The sequence below is a fragment of the Eimeria tenella genome, genomic scaffold (genome assembly GCF_000499545.2).
Source record: "Eimeria tenella Houghton genomic scaffold, Eth_scaff109, whole genome shotgun sequence".
Taxonomy (NCBI): domain Eukaryota; phylum Apicomplexa; class Conoidasida; order Eucoccidiorida; family Eimeriidae; genus Eimeria; species Eimeria tenella.
This window is the reverse complement of record NW_013541472.1, coordinates 77575-92574: the sequence shown is the minus strand read 5'-3', so window position 1 is coordinate 92574 and position 15000 is coordinate 77575. Positions and strand designations below refer to the sequence as shown.

General features: G+C 39.2%; 3 protein-coding genes across 3 annotated transcripts in view; 1 reads left to right on the top strand and 2 right to left on the bottom strand.

Annotated features, from left to right (window-relative positions):
• The window catches only part of ETH_00021840 (uncharacterized protein), a gene marked incomplete at both ends in the record, with an annotated part of 2594 nt that extends 1168 nt beyond the window's left edge, over positions 1-1426 (bottom strand). Inside the window, one exon of the mRNA XM_013372818.1 lies at positions 1236-1426. Coding sequence (XP_013228272.1) covers positions 1236-1426 — 191 coding nt within the window. The remainder of the gene's footprint in view (positions 1-1235) is intronic.
• Positions 1427-8205: 6779 nt separating this feature from the next.
• On the bottom strand, positions 8206-8952 carry ETH_00021835 (AP-4 complex subunit sigma-1, putative; the record flags this gene model as incomplete). Its single annotated transcript, XM_013372817.1, has 2 exons — positions 8206-8458; positions 8771-8952. The coding sequence occupies 2 exons, from the start codon at positions 8950-8952 to the stop codon at positions 8206-8208; spliced, it is 435 nt and encodes a 144-aa protein (XP_013228271.1).
• A 493-nt stretch (positions 8953-9445) lies between these two features.
• On the top strand, positions 9446-13177 carry ETH_00021830 (glutamine synthetase, putative; the record flags this gene model as incomplete). Its single annotated transcript, XM_013372816.1, has 6 exons — positions 9446-9700; positions 9921-10017; positions 10373-10530; positions 10806-10923; positions 11116-11813; positions 12851-13177. 6 exons carry the CDS (start codon positions 9446-9448, stop codon positions 13175-13177), a joined length of 1653 nt encoding a protein of 550 aa, XP_013228270.1.
• Between the last annotated feature and the right edge of the window lie 1823 nt (positions 13178-15000).

Here is a 15000-nt window from a genome sequence, read left to right as displayed (position 1 = left end):
GCCCCCAAACTGTTTTCTGCTGCGGCTGCTGCTGCTGCTGTTGCTGTTGCTGTTGCTGTTGCTGCTGCTGTTCCTGCTGGTGCTGCTGCCGCTTTAGCCGGGAGAGCAGCAGGGGCACTCCCGCCAGCAGCAGCAGCAGCAGCAGCAGCAGCAGCAGCAGCAGCAGCAGCCGCTTAAATTAATTAAAATATCTTTTGCTTCTTCTTCAAGAGAATTAATTTCATTTAAATCCCAGCAGCCTTTGTGGGTTTCTAGTGCATGCAGAATCCGGAGAATCTGTTGCTGCTGCTGCTGCTGCTGCAGCTGCTGCAGCAGCTGCTGCTGCTGCTGCTCCTGCTCCTGCTGCAGCAGCAGCAGCAGCTCCTGCTGCTGCTGCTGCTGCTGCTGCTGCTGCTGCTGCTGCAGGCCTGTGACTGTGGACTCCAGCAGAGCCACGAGGGCCTTCAAGTTGTTTAATTCTTTTTTTTGTTTTTCTTTTTTTTTAATTTCAAAAAATTTAAATTTATTAAAACCCCAAACCCCCAAAAAGGGGAAAGAAAGAGACAAACCCTCGAGGGCGAGTCCGCAGGCCACGCGGCAAAGTCCCAAACCCTCAAACCCTAAACTCTCAAACCCAAACCCTAAACCCTCGCCCCCAAACCCTAAACCCTCAACCCCAAACCCTAAACCCTCGTTCTTCCTTGCCTCGTCCCAAGTGGCCATTTGATAAACATCCACCGAAAAGAAATCGTGCTGATAAGACAAACACACAGAAGGGTTTAGGGTTTAGGGTTTAGGGTTTAGGGTTTAGGGTTTAGCGATTTCTTTTGAAGGCTTTCTGGTCTTTTCGAAAGCGACGGCCCTCACACAATCCTCGGCCTCCAGCTCTTAAACCCTAAACCCTAAACCCTAAACCCTAAACCCTAAACCCTAAACCCTAAACCCTAAACCCTAAACCCTGGACCATAAACCCTAAACCCTAAACCCTAAACCCTAAACCCTAATTTGCTGGAAGGTCAAATCTTCAACTGGCCCACTCAACCCTAAACCCTAAACCGTGACTTGATTGATTACCAAAGTGACTCTAAACCCTAAACCCTAAACCCTAAACCCTAAACCCTAAGCCCCTAACTGTCAACTGCATATCCCTCATTTAACATTCAAATGAATAACTTAATTTATTATTTATTTATTTATTTACTATTTATTTATTTATTTATTTAAATAAAAATTATTTTTTTTTTTATTTTTCTTACCCGATAAATTCTGCCGCTGCTGCAGCCAACAAACAGCTGCGCCTCGTCTTCTTGCAAAAAGTCCTCGTTGCTGCTGCTGCTGCTGCTGCTGCTGCTGTTGATGCTGATGCTGCTGATGCTGCTGATGCTGCTGCTGCTGCTGCTGCTGCAGTGGGGTTGTGTGTTGAATGCAGCGAGGCAGCAAACTGCATCAGTAGCAGCTGCAGCAGCAGCAGCAGCAGCAGCATCACCAGCGTCAGCAGCAGCAGCAACTTCAGCAGCAAGGTGCAGCAAAAGGACTTTTTGGAATTTAAAAGAAAAGAAATAAATTAATTTTCCTCCAAATGTAAAAACTAGAGTGTCTCCAAAGATGCAGCAGCAGCAAAAAGCTGCTTCTTCCTTTTTTATTTCCTTTTCTTTTTTTATTTCATTTTTTATTTCTTTATTTATTTCTTTATTTATTTCCTTTTCCTTTATTATTCCTTTATTTATTTTTTTATTTACTTTTTGATGTATTTCTTTATTTACATTTTTACTTATTTCATTTTTAAATTCGTTTTTATTTTCTTCTGAGGGGTCATGCAGTGAGTTTGGAGTTTCGCAAAAATCCAATTTTTGAATTTTATTTATTTCATTTAATTTATTTATTTCACTTATTTCATTTATTTCATTTATTTCATTTATTTCATTTGAATTATTTGATTTATTTGATCTATTTGATTCATTTAATGCATTCAAATCACTTAAATCATTTATTTTATTTACTTTGTTTATTTTTGAAAAAAAGTCTGAAAAGCTTTCTGCGGCTTTTAGGCGTCCGTCTGCGAAAAAGGAAATTTCAATTAATTCATTTTTAATTTCATTTTCATTTTCATTTTTATCTCTATTTTTATTTTTAATTTCTTTTTCATTTTCTTTATTTTCATTTTCATTTTCTATTTCTTTGTCTATTTCCTTTTCATTTTCTTTTTTAATTTCTTTTTTATTTTCTCTTTTTATTTCTGTATTTATTTCTTCTTCAATTTCTGTATTTATTTCTTCGTCTATTTCTTTATTCATTTCTTTACTTATTTCTTTATTTAATTCTTTAGGTATATCATTTACTTCATCATTTATTTCATTTATCTTACTTGTTTTATTTATTTTATCTATTTTATTTATTTTATCTTTTCTATTTATTTCATTTATTTCATTTATTCCATTTATTTCATTTATTTCATTTTTAATTTTATTATTATTTTCATTTATTTCTTTTTCCATTTCTCTTTTCATTTCACTTTTAAAATTTTCTTTTAATTCGTTTTTAATTTCTTTTTTAATTTCCTCATTTATTTCTTCATCTATTTCATTCCTTTCTTTTATTTCATCGTTTATTTCATTATTTATTTCATTATTTATTTCATTATTTATTGTTTCTTTATCTATTTTATTATTTATTTGATTATTCATTTCATTTATTTTATTTATTTTATTTTTATTTTTAATTTCATTTTTTTCTCCCAACAGCAAAAGCGAATGGCTCCACCGCGAAGCTCCGAAAACGGGAAAGTCCGTTTCATATCTGCAAACAAATTAATTAATTCAATTAATTTAATTAATTAATTTAATTTAATTAATTTAATTTAATTTAATTCAATTTATTGGTTTAGTTTAATTTGGTTTAATTTAATTAGTTGAACTAGTTTTAATTTGGTTTAATTAATTTGCGATTATTTGTTTTTCTGATTTGAAGAATTTCCGAGTTTTTTATCGAACAAAAAAAGATTCCAAAAAGCCAATTAAATTAATTCTTTAATTCTTTGCTTTATTTATTATTTATTTATCTATTTATTTATTTATTTATTTATTTATTTATTTATTTATTTATTTATTTATGTATTTATTATTTATTCATTTATTTATCTCACCTCAAAGTGACAACTCCCTGTGCGTCGCAAAGAAAGAGAGATTTCAATTTTGGAAGAAAAGCGAAAAACGAAAAAGGAGAATCCACAAGAAGATCTTTTGCGAAAACAATCTAGAAATAAATAAACAAATAAATAAATAAATAAATAAATAAATAAACTAATTAATTGATTAATTAATTAATTAATTAATTTGGTTTACTAATTAGTTGTTTTGTTTATTATTTATTTGCTTATTGGGAAAAAAACGGAAAAAATCTAGCCAATTTGCTTTTGAAGGCCCAAACCCTAAACCCTAAACCCTACACCCTAAACCCTAAACCCTAAACCCTAATGAGTTGCTTACAAAGGAGGGACACTCCTGCAGCTGCAGCGTGGCTGTGGGCGTTCCCAGGGCGAATTTAAAAAAGGGCTTTTCTTGGAATTTATTTTTTCTTTTTTGTTTTTTCTTTTTTAAACTCCACAAAACAACTAAACCCTCCAAATCTGCTGTTGCGCATGCACTTCCTTCTCCATTTACTTCTATCAACTTCACTGCAGCAGCATGCACATTGCAGCACTTCAAACCCTCCAATTCGCTGCATCGGGGGCCCCCCGGGGCCCCCCAGGGGGCCCCCTGGGGGGCCCCCTGGGGGGCCCCCCGTGGCCCCCCCTGGGGGGCCCCCTGGGGGACCCCCAGAGGGCCCCCCGGGGGCCCCCAGGGGGCCCCAGGGGCCCCTATTTGAGGGTTTGTGAAATAGTCTAGAGTTGCAGGCAAAGAACTAAACCCTAAACCCCCGTTTCCGTAGGCCACGATGAGTCCATTGAGGCCTGAAAAGCCGCAAGACATGTTGCAAACCCTAAACTCTAGACCCTAAACCCTAAACCCTAAACCCTGCAAGGGGGCTTCCCTCGTATCTTTCGCACCCTCCTCAGGCCCCTTAAACAGCCATTTATTAAAACCCTCCTTTTCCATTTATTCTAATTTAATTATTTATTTTTATTTATTCATTTATTTATTAATTCTTTTATTTATTTGTTTATTTATTTATTTATTTATTTATTTATTCGTCTACCCGTGGGTTCCGTAGCTCAGCAGGTTAGAGCGTGTGGCTGTTAACCACAAGGTCGCAGGTTCGAACCCTGCCGGTACCGCTCTTGCGACTCCACTTTTGTTTTTAAAATAAATAAAAAGAAATTTTATTTCTTTTTATTTCTTTAATTTTATTTTATTTCTTTATTTACTTTAATTTTATTTTATCTCTTTTTACTTGCTTTCATTTTATTTTATTTCCTTTTATTTTATTTCATTTATTTTATTTCTTTTTATTTATTTCATTTAGCTTATTTAGTTTGTTTTATTTGTTCTGATCCATTTATTCCATTTTATTTGTTGCATTTATTTTATTTATTTTGTTTCAATTCTTTTTCTTTTTATTCAGTTTCTTTTCGTTTATTCTCTGTATATTTGTTGTGTTTCCTTCTGTTTGTTTAGGGTTTAGGGTTTAGGGTTTAGGGTTTAGGGTCTAGACAGCTAGCTAGAGAGCTAGCTACCCGCTATCCAGCTAGCTAGCTAGCTACACAGCTAGCTAGCTAGCTAGATAGCTACTTGGGTAGCTAGCTAGCTAGACAAATAGCTAGCTAGGCAAATAGCCAGCTAGATAGCTAGCTGGCTGGCTAGCTAGCTAGCTGGATAGATTGATAGACAGCTGGATAGCTGGATAGCTAGCCAGCTAGATAGCTGGCTGGCAGGACAGCTAACAAGCTAGCTACCCTGCTAGCTGTCCAGCTAGCTGGCTAGCTAGCTAGCTACCCACCCTACTAGCTGTCTAGCTAGCTAGCTAGCTACACAGCTAGCCAGCAAGCCCCTAAATTAGTGCGCACATGTAACTATCTAGCCGGCTAGCTAGCTAGACAATCGCAAGAGCTAACTAGCCAGCTAGCTAGCTAGCTAGCTAGCTAGCTGGCCAGTTGCAGCTAGCTGGCTAGCTAGCTAGCCAGCTAGCTGGCTAAGTACCTAGTTGGCCCGCTGACTGCGCAGGTAGCTAGCTAGATAGCTAGCTAGATAGCCAGCTAGCTAGCTAGCTAGCTAGCTAGCCGGCTAGCCATCTAGCCAGCTAGCTAGCTGACTGCGCAGGTAGCTAGGTAGCTACAGATAGCTAGATAGATAGATAGATATATAGCTAGCTACCTAGCAAGCAAGCTAGCTAGCTAGCTAGATAGATAGCTAGCTATTTGGCTAACTCAGAGCTTGCTAGCATGTATGAAATGAACTTAATTGATTTAATTGATTTAATTGCATAAATGAATTAAATTAATATCAATTAATTAAAATTATTAACTCACTACTTATCCACTTTATTGATTTTATTTTCTCTCCTGCAGGCAAATCCAAACACTCTAAAATTTGTCCAAACTCGTTGCACACGAAGACACAAACTGCTTCTTCCTGCTGCTGCTGCTGCTGCTGCTGCTGCTCTTTCGGAGTTTCGTTTGTAGTTGCTGCGCTGGTTGCTGATTTGGCTGCTTTAGCTGATTCTGCTGTAGCTGCTCGCGTTGTTTCCGGCTCTCCGCCGTGCGGTCCTGCTGCTGCTGCTGCTGCGTCCCTGCTGCTGCTGCTGCTGCTGCGGTGAGAGGGAGGCAGGGGAGCAGCAGCTAGCCACTGAGGGCATTTAGGCGCTGCAGTAAATGCCAAAAGAGTTCTGTTAATTCTTTCGGGATAAAAGTTGAAGAAGAAAAAGTCGACGACGGAGAACTCTTCGCACACGCTGTCGAGTGTCTGGACAGGTGGCGAGTTTGCAGAAAGAGGCTCGTTGGCGGGAAAGCGAGATATAATCCCATTCTCGTTCATCTTTTTTGTTTTTGAAAAGTCCAAAATGCATTTAAAATGCTATTTCCAAGAAAAATAATTCAAAAACTCCGCAGATCCACTGCGAAACGTCCAGCTTTCTCCTGCAGGGGCGGCGCCTGCTTGCGGCTGAAACCTGCAGAAAATGAATTCAAACTTGAGATCTGTGAGCATTTATTGAAAGATAAAAGTAATTAAAAAGTAAAAACCTCTGAAATAAAAGATCTGGCGCAAAACTGTCAAGTGAAAGAATAAATCTGAATGGACTCTTCGCGTGCACCGGATCTCGTGCACCCTCGCGGTGTACGTACACCCGAGCCCCTCCGCTTCATTTGCAAATTTGAATTTATTAAAAACAATTTCATTAATTCAAATTTGCTTTTCAGATCCAAAAGGCTTTAACTGCACTACACAGACTCCCAGCACCTCGTCGGCTGCCAGCGGCGTCCGCAGCAGCAGCAGCAGCAGCAGCAGCAGCAGCACATTGCTTTCTTTCTTTTATTTTTGCAACTTTTCAAAACTTTTTAACTCTTTGAATTTAAATTTAAACTCAAAAACACAATTAAATTCATTTTTGCGAATTTTCTTCTTTTCTAATCCATGTCTGCTTCCTCCAGCAAGAGAGCCGCTCTCTGTCTTCGACTTGAAATCCAATTTGGAATTAAATTTGAAGTTAAAATTCAAAATTAAAATTTAATTTGCGTTTAAAATTTAATTCAGAATTGAATTTTAAATTCAAATTAAGAATTGAATTTTAACTTAAATTCAAAAAGGGAATTCAAAGATCCAGCTGAGTGTACACACCAAGTTCCCGAGTTTCAATTCTGTAAACTTCATCTTATTCATTTATTATTCATTCATTATTTATTTATTTATTTATTTAGTATTTATTTACTTTAACTATTAACTAACTAATTAATTAATTAACTTATTATTTATTTGTTTTATTACTTTATTTACTTTTGGGTTTTGCACCACTGAAGTTGCTGCAGTGGAAGTTGAAAATAAATTGTTTTCTTTTGTAAAAGACAATGAGAAATAATAACTGCCAAATGGCACTTTTATAAATAAACAAAATGAATTATAAAAAAACAAATTAAATTATAAACAAATAAACTGAATTATAGATAAATAAAATGAAAAATAAATAAAATGAATTATAAATAAATAAAATGAGTTATAGATGAATGAAATAAAGCGGAAATACATAACGTGGAAATAAATAAAGTACAAATGAATAAAGTACAAATGAATAAAGTAAATTAGAAACAAATGAATTATAAGTAAAAAAACGAATTACAAATAAATAAATTTGAAATAACAATAGAAGAATAGTAGAATAATAGTAGGAACAAATAAAGTAGGAATAAATGAACTATAAACAAATAAAATAAACTAGAAATGAATAAGATATAAATGAATAAAATAAATTAGATATAGATACAGTAAATTAGAAATAAATAAAATGAATCATAAACAAATAAAACAAATTAGAGACAAAATAAACTAGAAATAGATAAAATGAATCATAAATGAATAAAATAAATTATAAATAAATAATAAAAGTAAAAATTGAATCCGGTCTGGAGTTGCAGAAAGACACCCTGAGCTGGAGATACGCCCGAGCGCCTGGGGTTTTGAAAAAAGATTTTAATTCAATTTTGTTTTAAAAAGAAAAAACCATTAAAGTGCTGCAGTTTAATTATATTGTTTGTTTATTCCATTTGCTGCAGCTGCAGCAGCAAAAGAATTAAATTTTCAAAAATTATTTTTCAAGTTTTTCCATTTGCTGCACTTCAAAAATGAAAAAGACAAAAGTTCGTTTTGCTGCTGCATGCAGATGTGCTGCACCATTTCTCCCGCGGCACTTCCAAGCAAATTCTTAGCTGCTGCTGCTGCTGCTGCTGCTGCTGCTGCTGCTGCTGTTTGCTGCTCTCTCTTGTCTGAAAGAAACTAAATTTGTTTTCTTTGGCTTTTCCTTTTCCCAAAAGAGGCCAGCTTTCCTCTACGCCTAAAATGGCGTTTCCGCATTTTTACAATCTGCTGACACCTCCCGTAGTGCAGCAGCAGCAGCAGCAGCTCCTGCTGCTGCTGCTGCAGCTAGCAAAAGGGCCCCTTGCTGCAACACAAGCAGGAAGAGGAGCAGCGGCTGCTGCTGCTGCAGCAGCGGCAGCAGGGGCAGCAGCAGCAGGAGCAGGAGCAGGAGGAGCAGCAGGAGCAGGAGCAGCAGCAGCAGCAGCTGCTGCTGCTGCTGGTGCAGCTAGGGGGCCTTTTCAAGCATGTGTATGGGCGCCATGATGTTGTTTTTGTTGGTCTCGACGATGCAGCCGTCGGTGATCATTTCGCTGATGATGAAGTGCGCCTTCTCGATGTGGAACATGATGTCGAGTTCGCAGACGTTTTCGAAGAACCTGTCGAGAGTTTCGACGAGACAATGAATTAATTCCAAAATGGCGAGTTCGTTGACTTCGGGTTCGTCGAGAAGACCCACGATGAAGTACAAACTCGCGTACCTGCGCCGCAGCAGCGCCAAACTTGAACAGGTGGAAAGCGGCCCCAAATGGCGCTTATTTCGCGCGATCTGTGACTCCCAAGCATTAATAAACTTGTTTTGCATTCATATGCACATTCTATTCCCCAGTTTCCCTCATAATTCCGCGAAAATCGGGGGCAAACAGCTGCAGCCGGAGCGGCCGCCGCGGCAGACGGCTGTCTATACACCCCAGCTCCGCTCGGGCGCGCGCGCCTCGCCACAGCTCTTTCTTCACTTTTTTCGATTTTACACATTTAAATTGGCGAATTAAACGAAGTAAAAGGGTATTTACCGCCTGTAAACGACTTTGTACTGTCGGTACTGGATGAAGGAGCACTGGCTCTCCGAGCGGGAAAGGCACTTGCGAATCAGCTCGCCTTCGAGCGCCGCGCGCTCCGAGACCTCCAGAAACTCGTAGTACTGCGACAAACGCGTTTGGCCTTGTTTATTAACCATTAAGACGAAGCGAATCATCTTTGCAGTGAGGAACTGCTGCAGCAGCAGCAGCAGCAGCAGCAGCGGCGGCGGCAGCAGCTGCTCGGGTTCCCGCGCCCCTCCCCCGCCCCCGCGGCCGCAGCCAGCAGCAGTTAGTGCATTTATAAACTGCAAAAGAAAAAGCAAAAGAGAAGCAGCAAAGAAAAGAGCTGTTGGCGTGTGGAGTCGGCGGCGGCGCTGCTGCAGCGCAGCAGCACGAACTGCTGCTGCTGCTGCTGCAGCGGCGGGACGTCTGCTGCTGCTGCTGCTGCTACACAGCCCCAGAGCGGGCCAGCGAGGAAGGCAGTTGGAGCGAAAAGTTTGTTTTATGAAAAGTTGAAAAAGGAAAAAGTAAAAGTGGCAGTTTGCTGTTCGTGGGGTGTACAGACGGCGTAGAAGACCGCGTTTGCTGCAGTTTCTCCGCGTGCTGCAGCAGCAGCAGCAGCAGCAGCACTTTGATTGTTTATTTGTTTTTGCGCCAACTTTATCCAAAATGGCCTTCCGAGACTCTCCAACTCCGCCGCGCGAAAACGGCGGCTGCGCCCCTGGCCCGCGGGGTGTACATACACCCCAACTTCCGGGGGGTGTACATACACCCCAACTGCCCCCCCAAACCTCCTGCAAAGTTGCTGCTGCTGATGAAGAAGAGCTGCTGCAGTTCATTCAGAAAGAGGGAATTAAAGAAGTGGATTGCTGCTTCGCAGACCCCCTTGGCCAGTGGCACCACTGCTCCTTCCACCCCAGCATGGTCCTGAGGGTTTAGGGTTTAGGGTTTAGGGTTTGGGGTTTGGGGGGTGGGGTTTGGGGTTTGGGGTTTAGGGTTTGGGGTTTGGGGCTTACGCCCGCCCGCAGCCGCCTCCTGCTGCAGCAGCCAGACACACACGCGGCAGCCCACACTGCCACGCGCCTTTAGGGTTTAGGGTTTAGGGTTTAGGGTTTAGGGTTTAGGGTTTAGGGTTTTTGTGCAGATAACTCGCGAGTCGCTGACTCATGGCTTTCCTTTTGACGGCTCTTCTATTCGGCTTTTGGCGAACATCGAAAAAAGCGACATGTTCATGAAACCCGGTAATTGAATAAATTAATTTAATTAAATTAATTAAATTAAATTAAATTAAATTGGATTGATTAAATTAAATTAATTAAATTAAATTAAATTAAATAATGGTTTGCTTCGCTTGTTTTGCTTTGTAAAGCGCGGAGGGTTTGGTGGGCGGCGGTCGCACGCGGTAGGGAGGTTGCTAGGGTTTAGGGTTTAGGGGGTTTAGGGTTTAGGGTTTAGGGTTTAGGGCCTAGGGTTTGCGTTTAACACCCTAAAAGCGGACTTCTAGGCCCTGTTTTAGGGGATAGAGTTCCCACTTGAGGGCGTGTGGGCTAGGGCTTGCTAGGGTTTAGGGTTTAGGGTTTAGGGTTTGCGTTTCAGACCCTAAAAGCGGGTTTCTAGACCCTTTTTTAGGGGATAAAGTTCTCCACTTGACTTGTTTTCTTTTGAATGCAAATGGCTCTCCTTGCTGCCGCTGCCCCCGCACCATTGCAGCAAAGTGCGAGCAGTATGTGCAGCAGCTCGGCTTCGCGGACAAGGTTTGCTGCTGCTGCTGCTGCTGCTGCTGCAATAACTGCTGCTGCTGCAATAACTGCTGCTGCTGCAATAACTGCTGCTGCTGCAATAACTGCTGCTGCTGCAATAACTGCTGCTTCCATAACTGCTGCTGCAATAACTGGTACTGCTGCTGCTGCCCCCGTAACTGCTGCTGCTGCTGCTTCCGTAACAGCTGCCGCTGCTGCTGCTGCTGCTGCTGCTGCTGCTGCTGCTGCTGCTGCAGCAGCAAAGGAAGCAGAGAGTGTTGTGTGCGCAGGCGTGCATCGGGTTCGAAGCGGAGTTTTTCATTTTCGAAAATGTTCAGTTTTGCGTCAAAGGGAATAAAGTGGGCTACCACGTGGACTGCAAAGAAGAGGCTTACTGGAACTCCGACGGTGCAAACCCTAAACCCTAAACCCTAAACCCTAAACCCTAAACCCCAAACCCCAAAGCGCAAACCCTCGCCGTAGCCGCAGCCCGTAGCGCTTCGCGAACCGCGCGGAGGCCGCCGCGCGCGGCGCGGCGCGGCGGGCAGGCGCGAAGCCGAACCCTAAACCCTAAACCCTAAAAGAGCGTATTGCGCGCAGTGGCGTTTCTGGGCCGCGGAAACCTGGCGCACCGCAGCCTCGCGGGCTGCGGCTACTGCCCCGTGCTGCCCGCAGACAGGAGGCACTGGCTGCGCTCCTGCATGCTTGCATGCATGCAAAGTTTGGGGCTTTTTGCGGAGAAGCACCACCACGAAGTGGGGGCCTGCCAGCACGAGCTGGGGCTGCGGTTTGCTGCTCTTGCTGCAGCAGCAGACGCATGCATGCTGCACAAGTACGTGGTGAAGAACACGGCGCATGCATTCGGTGTCTCTGCAACTTTTCTCCCCAAACCCTTGCCAAAAGCCCCGGGTTCTGGCCTCCACGTGCATTTGTCTTTGTGGAAAAACAACCGAAACATCTTCGCCAAGGCTCCCGCGAAGCCGCCTGCTGCTGCTGCTGCTGCTGCTGCTGCTGCTGCAGCAGCGGCGGGCGAGCGCGCGCCCGCGCCCGAGGGCGACAAACGCGAGGCCGAGACGCGGCAGCCTGCTGCTGCGGCGGCGGGCGGCGAGGGCGCAGCAGCAGCAGCAGCAGCAGCAGCAGCAGCAGCAGCAGACTCGCTCAGCGAGGAAGCCAAACAAGCAGCAGCAGGAATTCTGCTGCATGCAAAGGCCTTGGCGGCCTTTACAAATCCTTCTACGAATTCTTACAAAAGACTTGTCCCCGGATTCGAAGCCCCCACTTCCCTCACCTTCTCTCCTGTCAGATTTTTATTTTGTTTTGTTTAATTGTTATTTAATTAATTTAATTGATTTAATTGATTTAATTAGTTTAGTTGGTTTGTTTGTTTGTTTGGTCTGGTTTATTCGGTTTTTGAATTATTCGTTCTGGAGAAATTCAAGTTTTGGTTCGACTGCAGAGTGTCGTCAACGGTGAAGTGATTATCAAATAGTTCTTTTATTTATTTATTTTCTCAATTTATTTAATTATTTATTTCGGTCTATTTAATTATTTATTTTAATTCTTTCAATTAGTTACTTTAATTCATCTAATTCGTTTAATTATTTGTTTTAATTCAGTTAACTATATAATGCATTTAGTTCATTTTTTACATTAATCCATTCAATTTATTCAATTATTATTTTAATTGAATTAACTTAATTTAAATAAATAAATAAATAAATAAATAATTTATTAATTTAGTTGTTTTAGGTGAACATAGAAATGCTATCAAGTTCCTGTTCGGTTTCTGTGCTTTCACTCCCAGAAAACCGCAATAAAGAAAGGATGATGAGACAATTGAGGAAATAATTTAATTATTTAAACCAAATTAATTAAATGTTTAATTAAATAATTAATTAATCTAATTAAATTAATTAAATTAATTAAATTAATTAATTTATTTAATTGTTTATTTGATTGTTTTGGGTGAACAGAAGCACAGTGGTTCAAGTGTCTGTCCGTTTTTTGCGCTTTCAACTCCTGAAGACCACTCGAACAACGAACTTCTGCATCCAATGGGAGTTTAATTGAACAAAGAATGAATGAAATGAATTAAATGATTAAATTAATCAAATTAATTAAATATTTGATGAAATTGATGTTTAATTGTCTATTTGATTGGTTTAGGCGAATGTAGTTTGTGTTCGTTTTCTGCGCTTCCACTTCCAGAAGCAGCAAAGCGGTGAAGCGAGTGAACCGAAAGGGCATTTAATGGTTCAAATGGACTAAATAGTGCATTAAATGATTAAATAATGCATTAAATGAATTAAATAATTGAATTAATTGTTCGTTTCAGGCGAACAGAAGCGCGGCGATCCGCGTGCCCGTGTGCCCGGGGGGCGGCAGCGAGAGCGCGCGGCTGGAGTTCAGGTGTCCAGACAGCTCGAGCTGCTCGTACTTGTGCTTTTCGGCCATCGTTTTGGCGGCAATTGACGGAATTAAAAGACAATTGAGGCCTCCGGAGACTCCAGAATGGGATTCCTTTCGAGTGGAGACGCAAAATGGTACTTTTAAAGACAAAAATCTCCCGAAAAGTCTCAACGAAGCCCTCGACGCCCTCGAGCAAGACCACCAGTTCCTCCTCCAGGGCGGAGTCTTCACGGAAGTGAGTTTCGCCTTTTGATTGCATTTAATTTAATCATTTTGTTTGATTGTTTTATTTAATTTATTTCGTTTTATTTAGTTTTATTTGTTTGTTTAATTTAGGTTTGTTTTGCTTGTTTGTTTGTTTGTCTTTGTTTTGAACTGGATTCGCTTGTTTCTTGCTGTCTTTGGTTTTATTTGTTCTTTTTGTTTTCCGGTCGTTTTTCATGCTTTTTCTCTTTTCTTTCCCCTTTCATTTCTTTTCACTTCTTTTTATTTCTTTTTACTTCTTTTTGTTTCTGTTTTATTTCTGTTTTATTTCCTGAAGTTGTTTTGTCATAAATAAATAAATAAGTAAATATAAATAAAAATAAATATAAATAATAAATAAATAGATAAATAAATATGAATGAGAATAATAACAAGTACTAAGTCATAAGTGGCAAATAACAACCAGACAAACAGAAAACAAATAAACAAATAAATTAAATAAATAAATAGATAAATAAAAGATAAAACAACCAAAACAAACAAATAAAATAAATAAATAAAAAGAAAATTGTCATTAATTGACAAATTCAATTTGGGAAGAAAAACAAACAAGAAATAATCCAAGAAGAATTGTTTTGGGAACCTGTGGCTGAATTAAAAAAACAAAATATATAAGAAAAAATCAAATAATAAATAAATGTTTTACTAATTTCTTGATTAAAGAATTAAATTCGTGAAGAGAGAAGTGAGGGAATAAAGAATAAACAATAAAATGAAAATAATAAAAATAAAAGTAAAAATAAAAATAAGAGAAGAATAAAGAATTAAATCAAAAGGACAAAAGTTAAAAAAGAAATGCAAAACAAAACAAAAAAGGAATAAAAGAATAAATAAAACAAGGAGGTAAAAAGAAATAAAATAAATAAAGAATAAATGAAACATAAAATGAAGTATAAAACAAAAATAGAATAATGAAAATGCCGTTTTGTCCTTTTGTGGCTTTTTGTGAAATTCAAAAAATTCGAAAAGTTTTTTGAAATAAAAAGCAAAAACAAAATAAATAAGTAAATAAAACAAATTGAATTAAAAACAAATTAAATTAAAAAGAAATTAAGCCAAAGAAAATAAAGAGAAAATGAATGAAAAGAAATTAAATAAAAGAAATTAAATTAAAAATAAAATCAATTAATCTGAAAAGGAATTAAATTCAACTTTTCAACTTTCGCCAAACTCCCGAAATAATTTTCAAAAAGTTTTTCTTCTTTTAAGAACTAATTAAACTAAATTAATCAAATCAATTAAATCAATTAATTAATTTAGTTGTTATTTATTTATTTATTATTTATTTATTATTTATTTATTTTTTATATATTATTTATTTATTTATTTATTTGTTTATCATTTTATCGGACCTTTTTCGAAGTACGCGTTTTTTACAATGCGCAAACCCTAAACCCTAAACCCTCTTTTGTTGTTTCTGGAAAGACAAAAATCCCTCTCAAGAAAGGAGTTGGGACGAAACAAAATTAAAACCTCCAAACGTTTGCCATTTATTAATTCTATTTGTTATTTGTTTATTTATTCTATTTATTTATTTCTATTTATTTTATTTGCCCAGAGTTGGAGGCAGAAATTGCAGTTTCTCAAACCCTAAACCCTAGCTAGCTAAACCCTAAACCCTAGCGTAGCTGTAAACCCTAGCTAAACCCTAAACCCTAGCGTAGCCCTAAACCCTAGCTAAATCCCAGCCAAACCCTAAACCCTAGCGTAGCCGTAAGCCGTAGCGCAGCTGTAAACCCTAAACCCTAAACCCTAGCGAAGCCGTAAACCCTTGCTAAACCCTAAACCCTAGCGTAGCCCTAAACCCTAGCT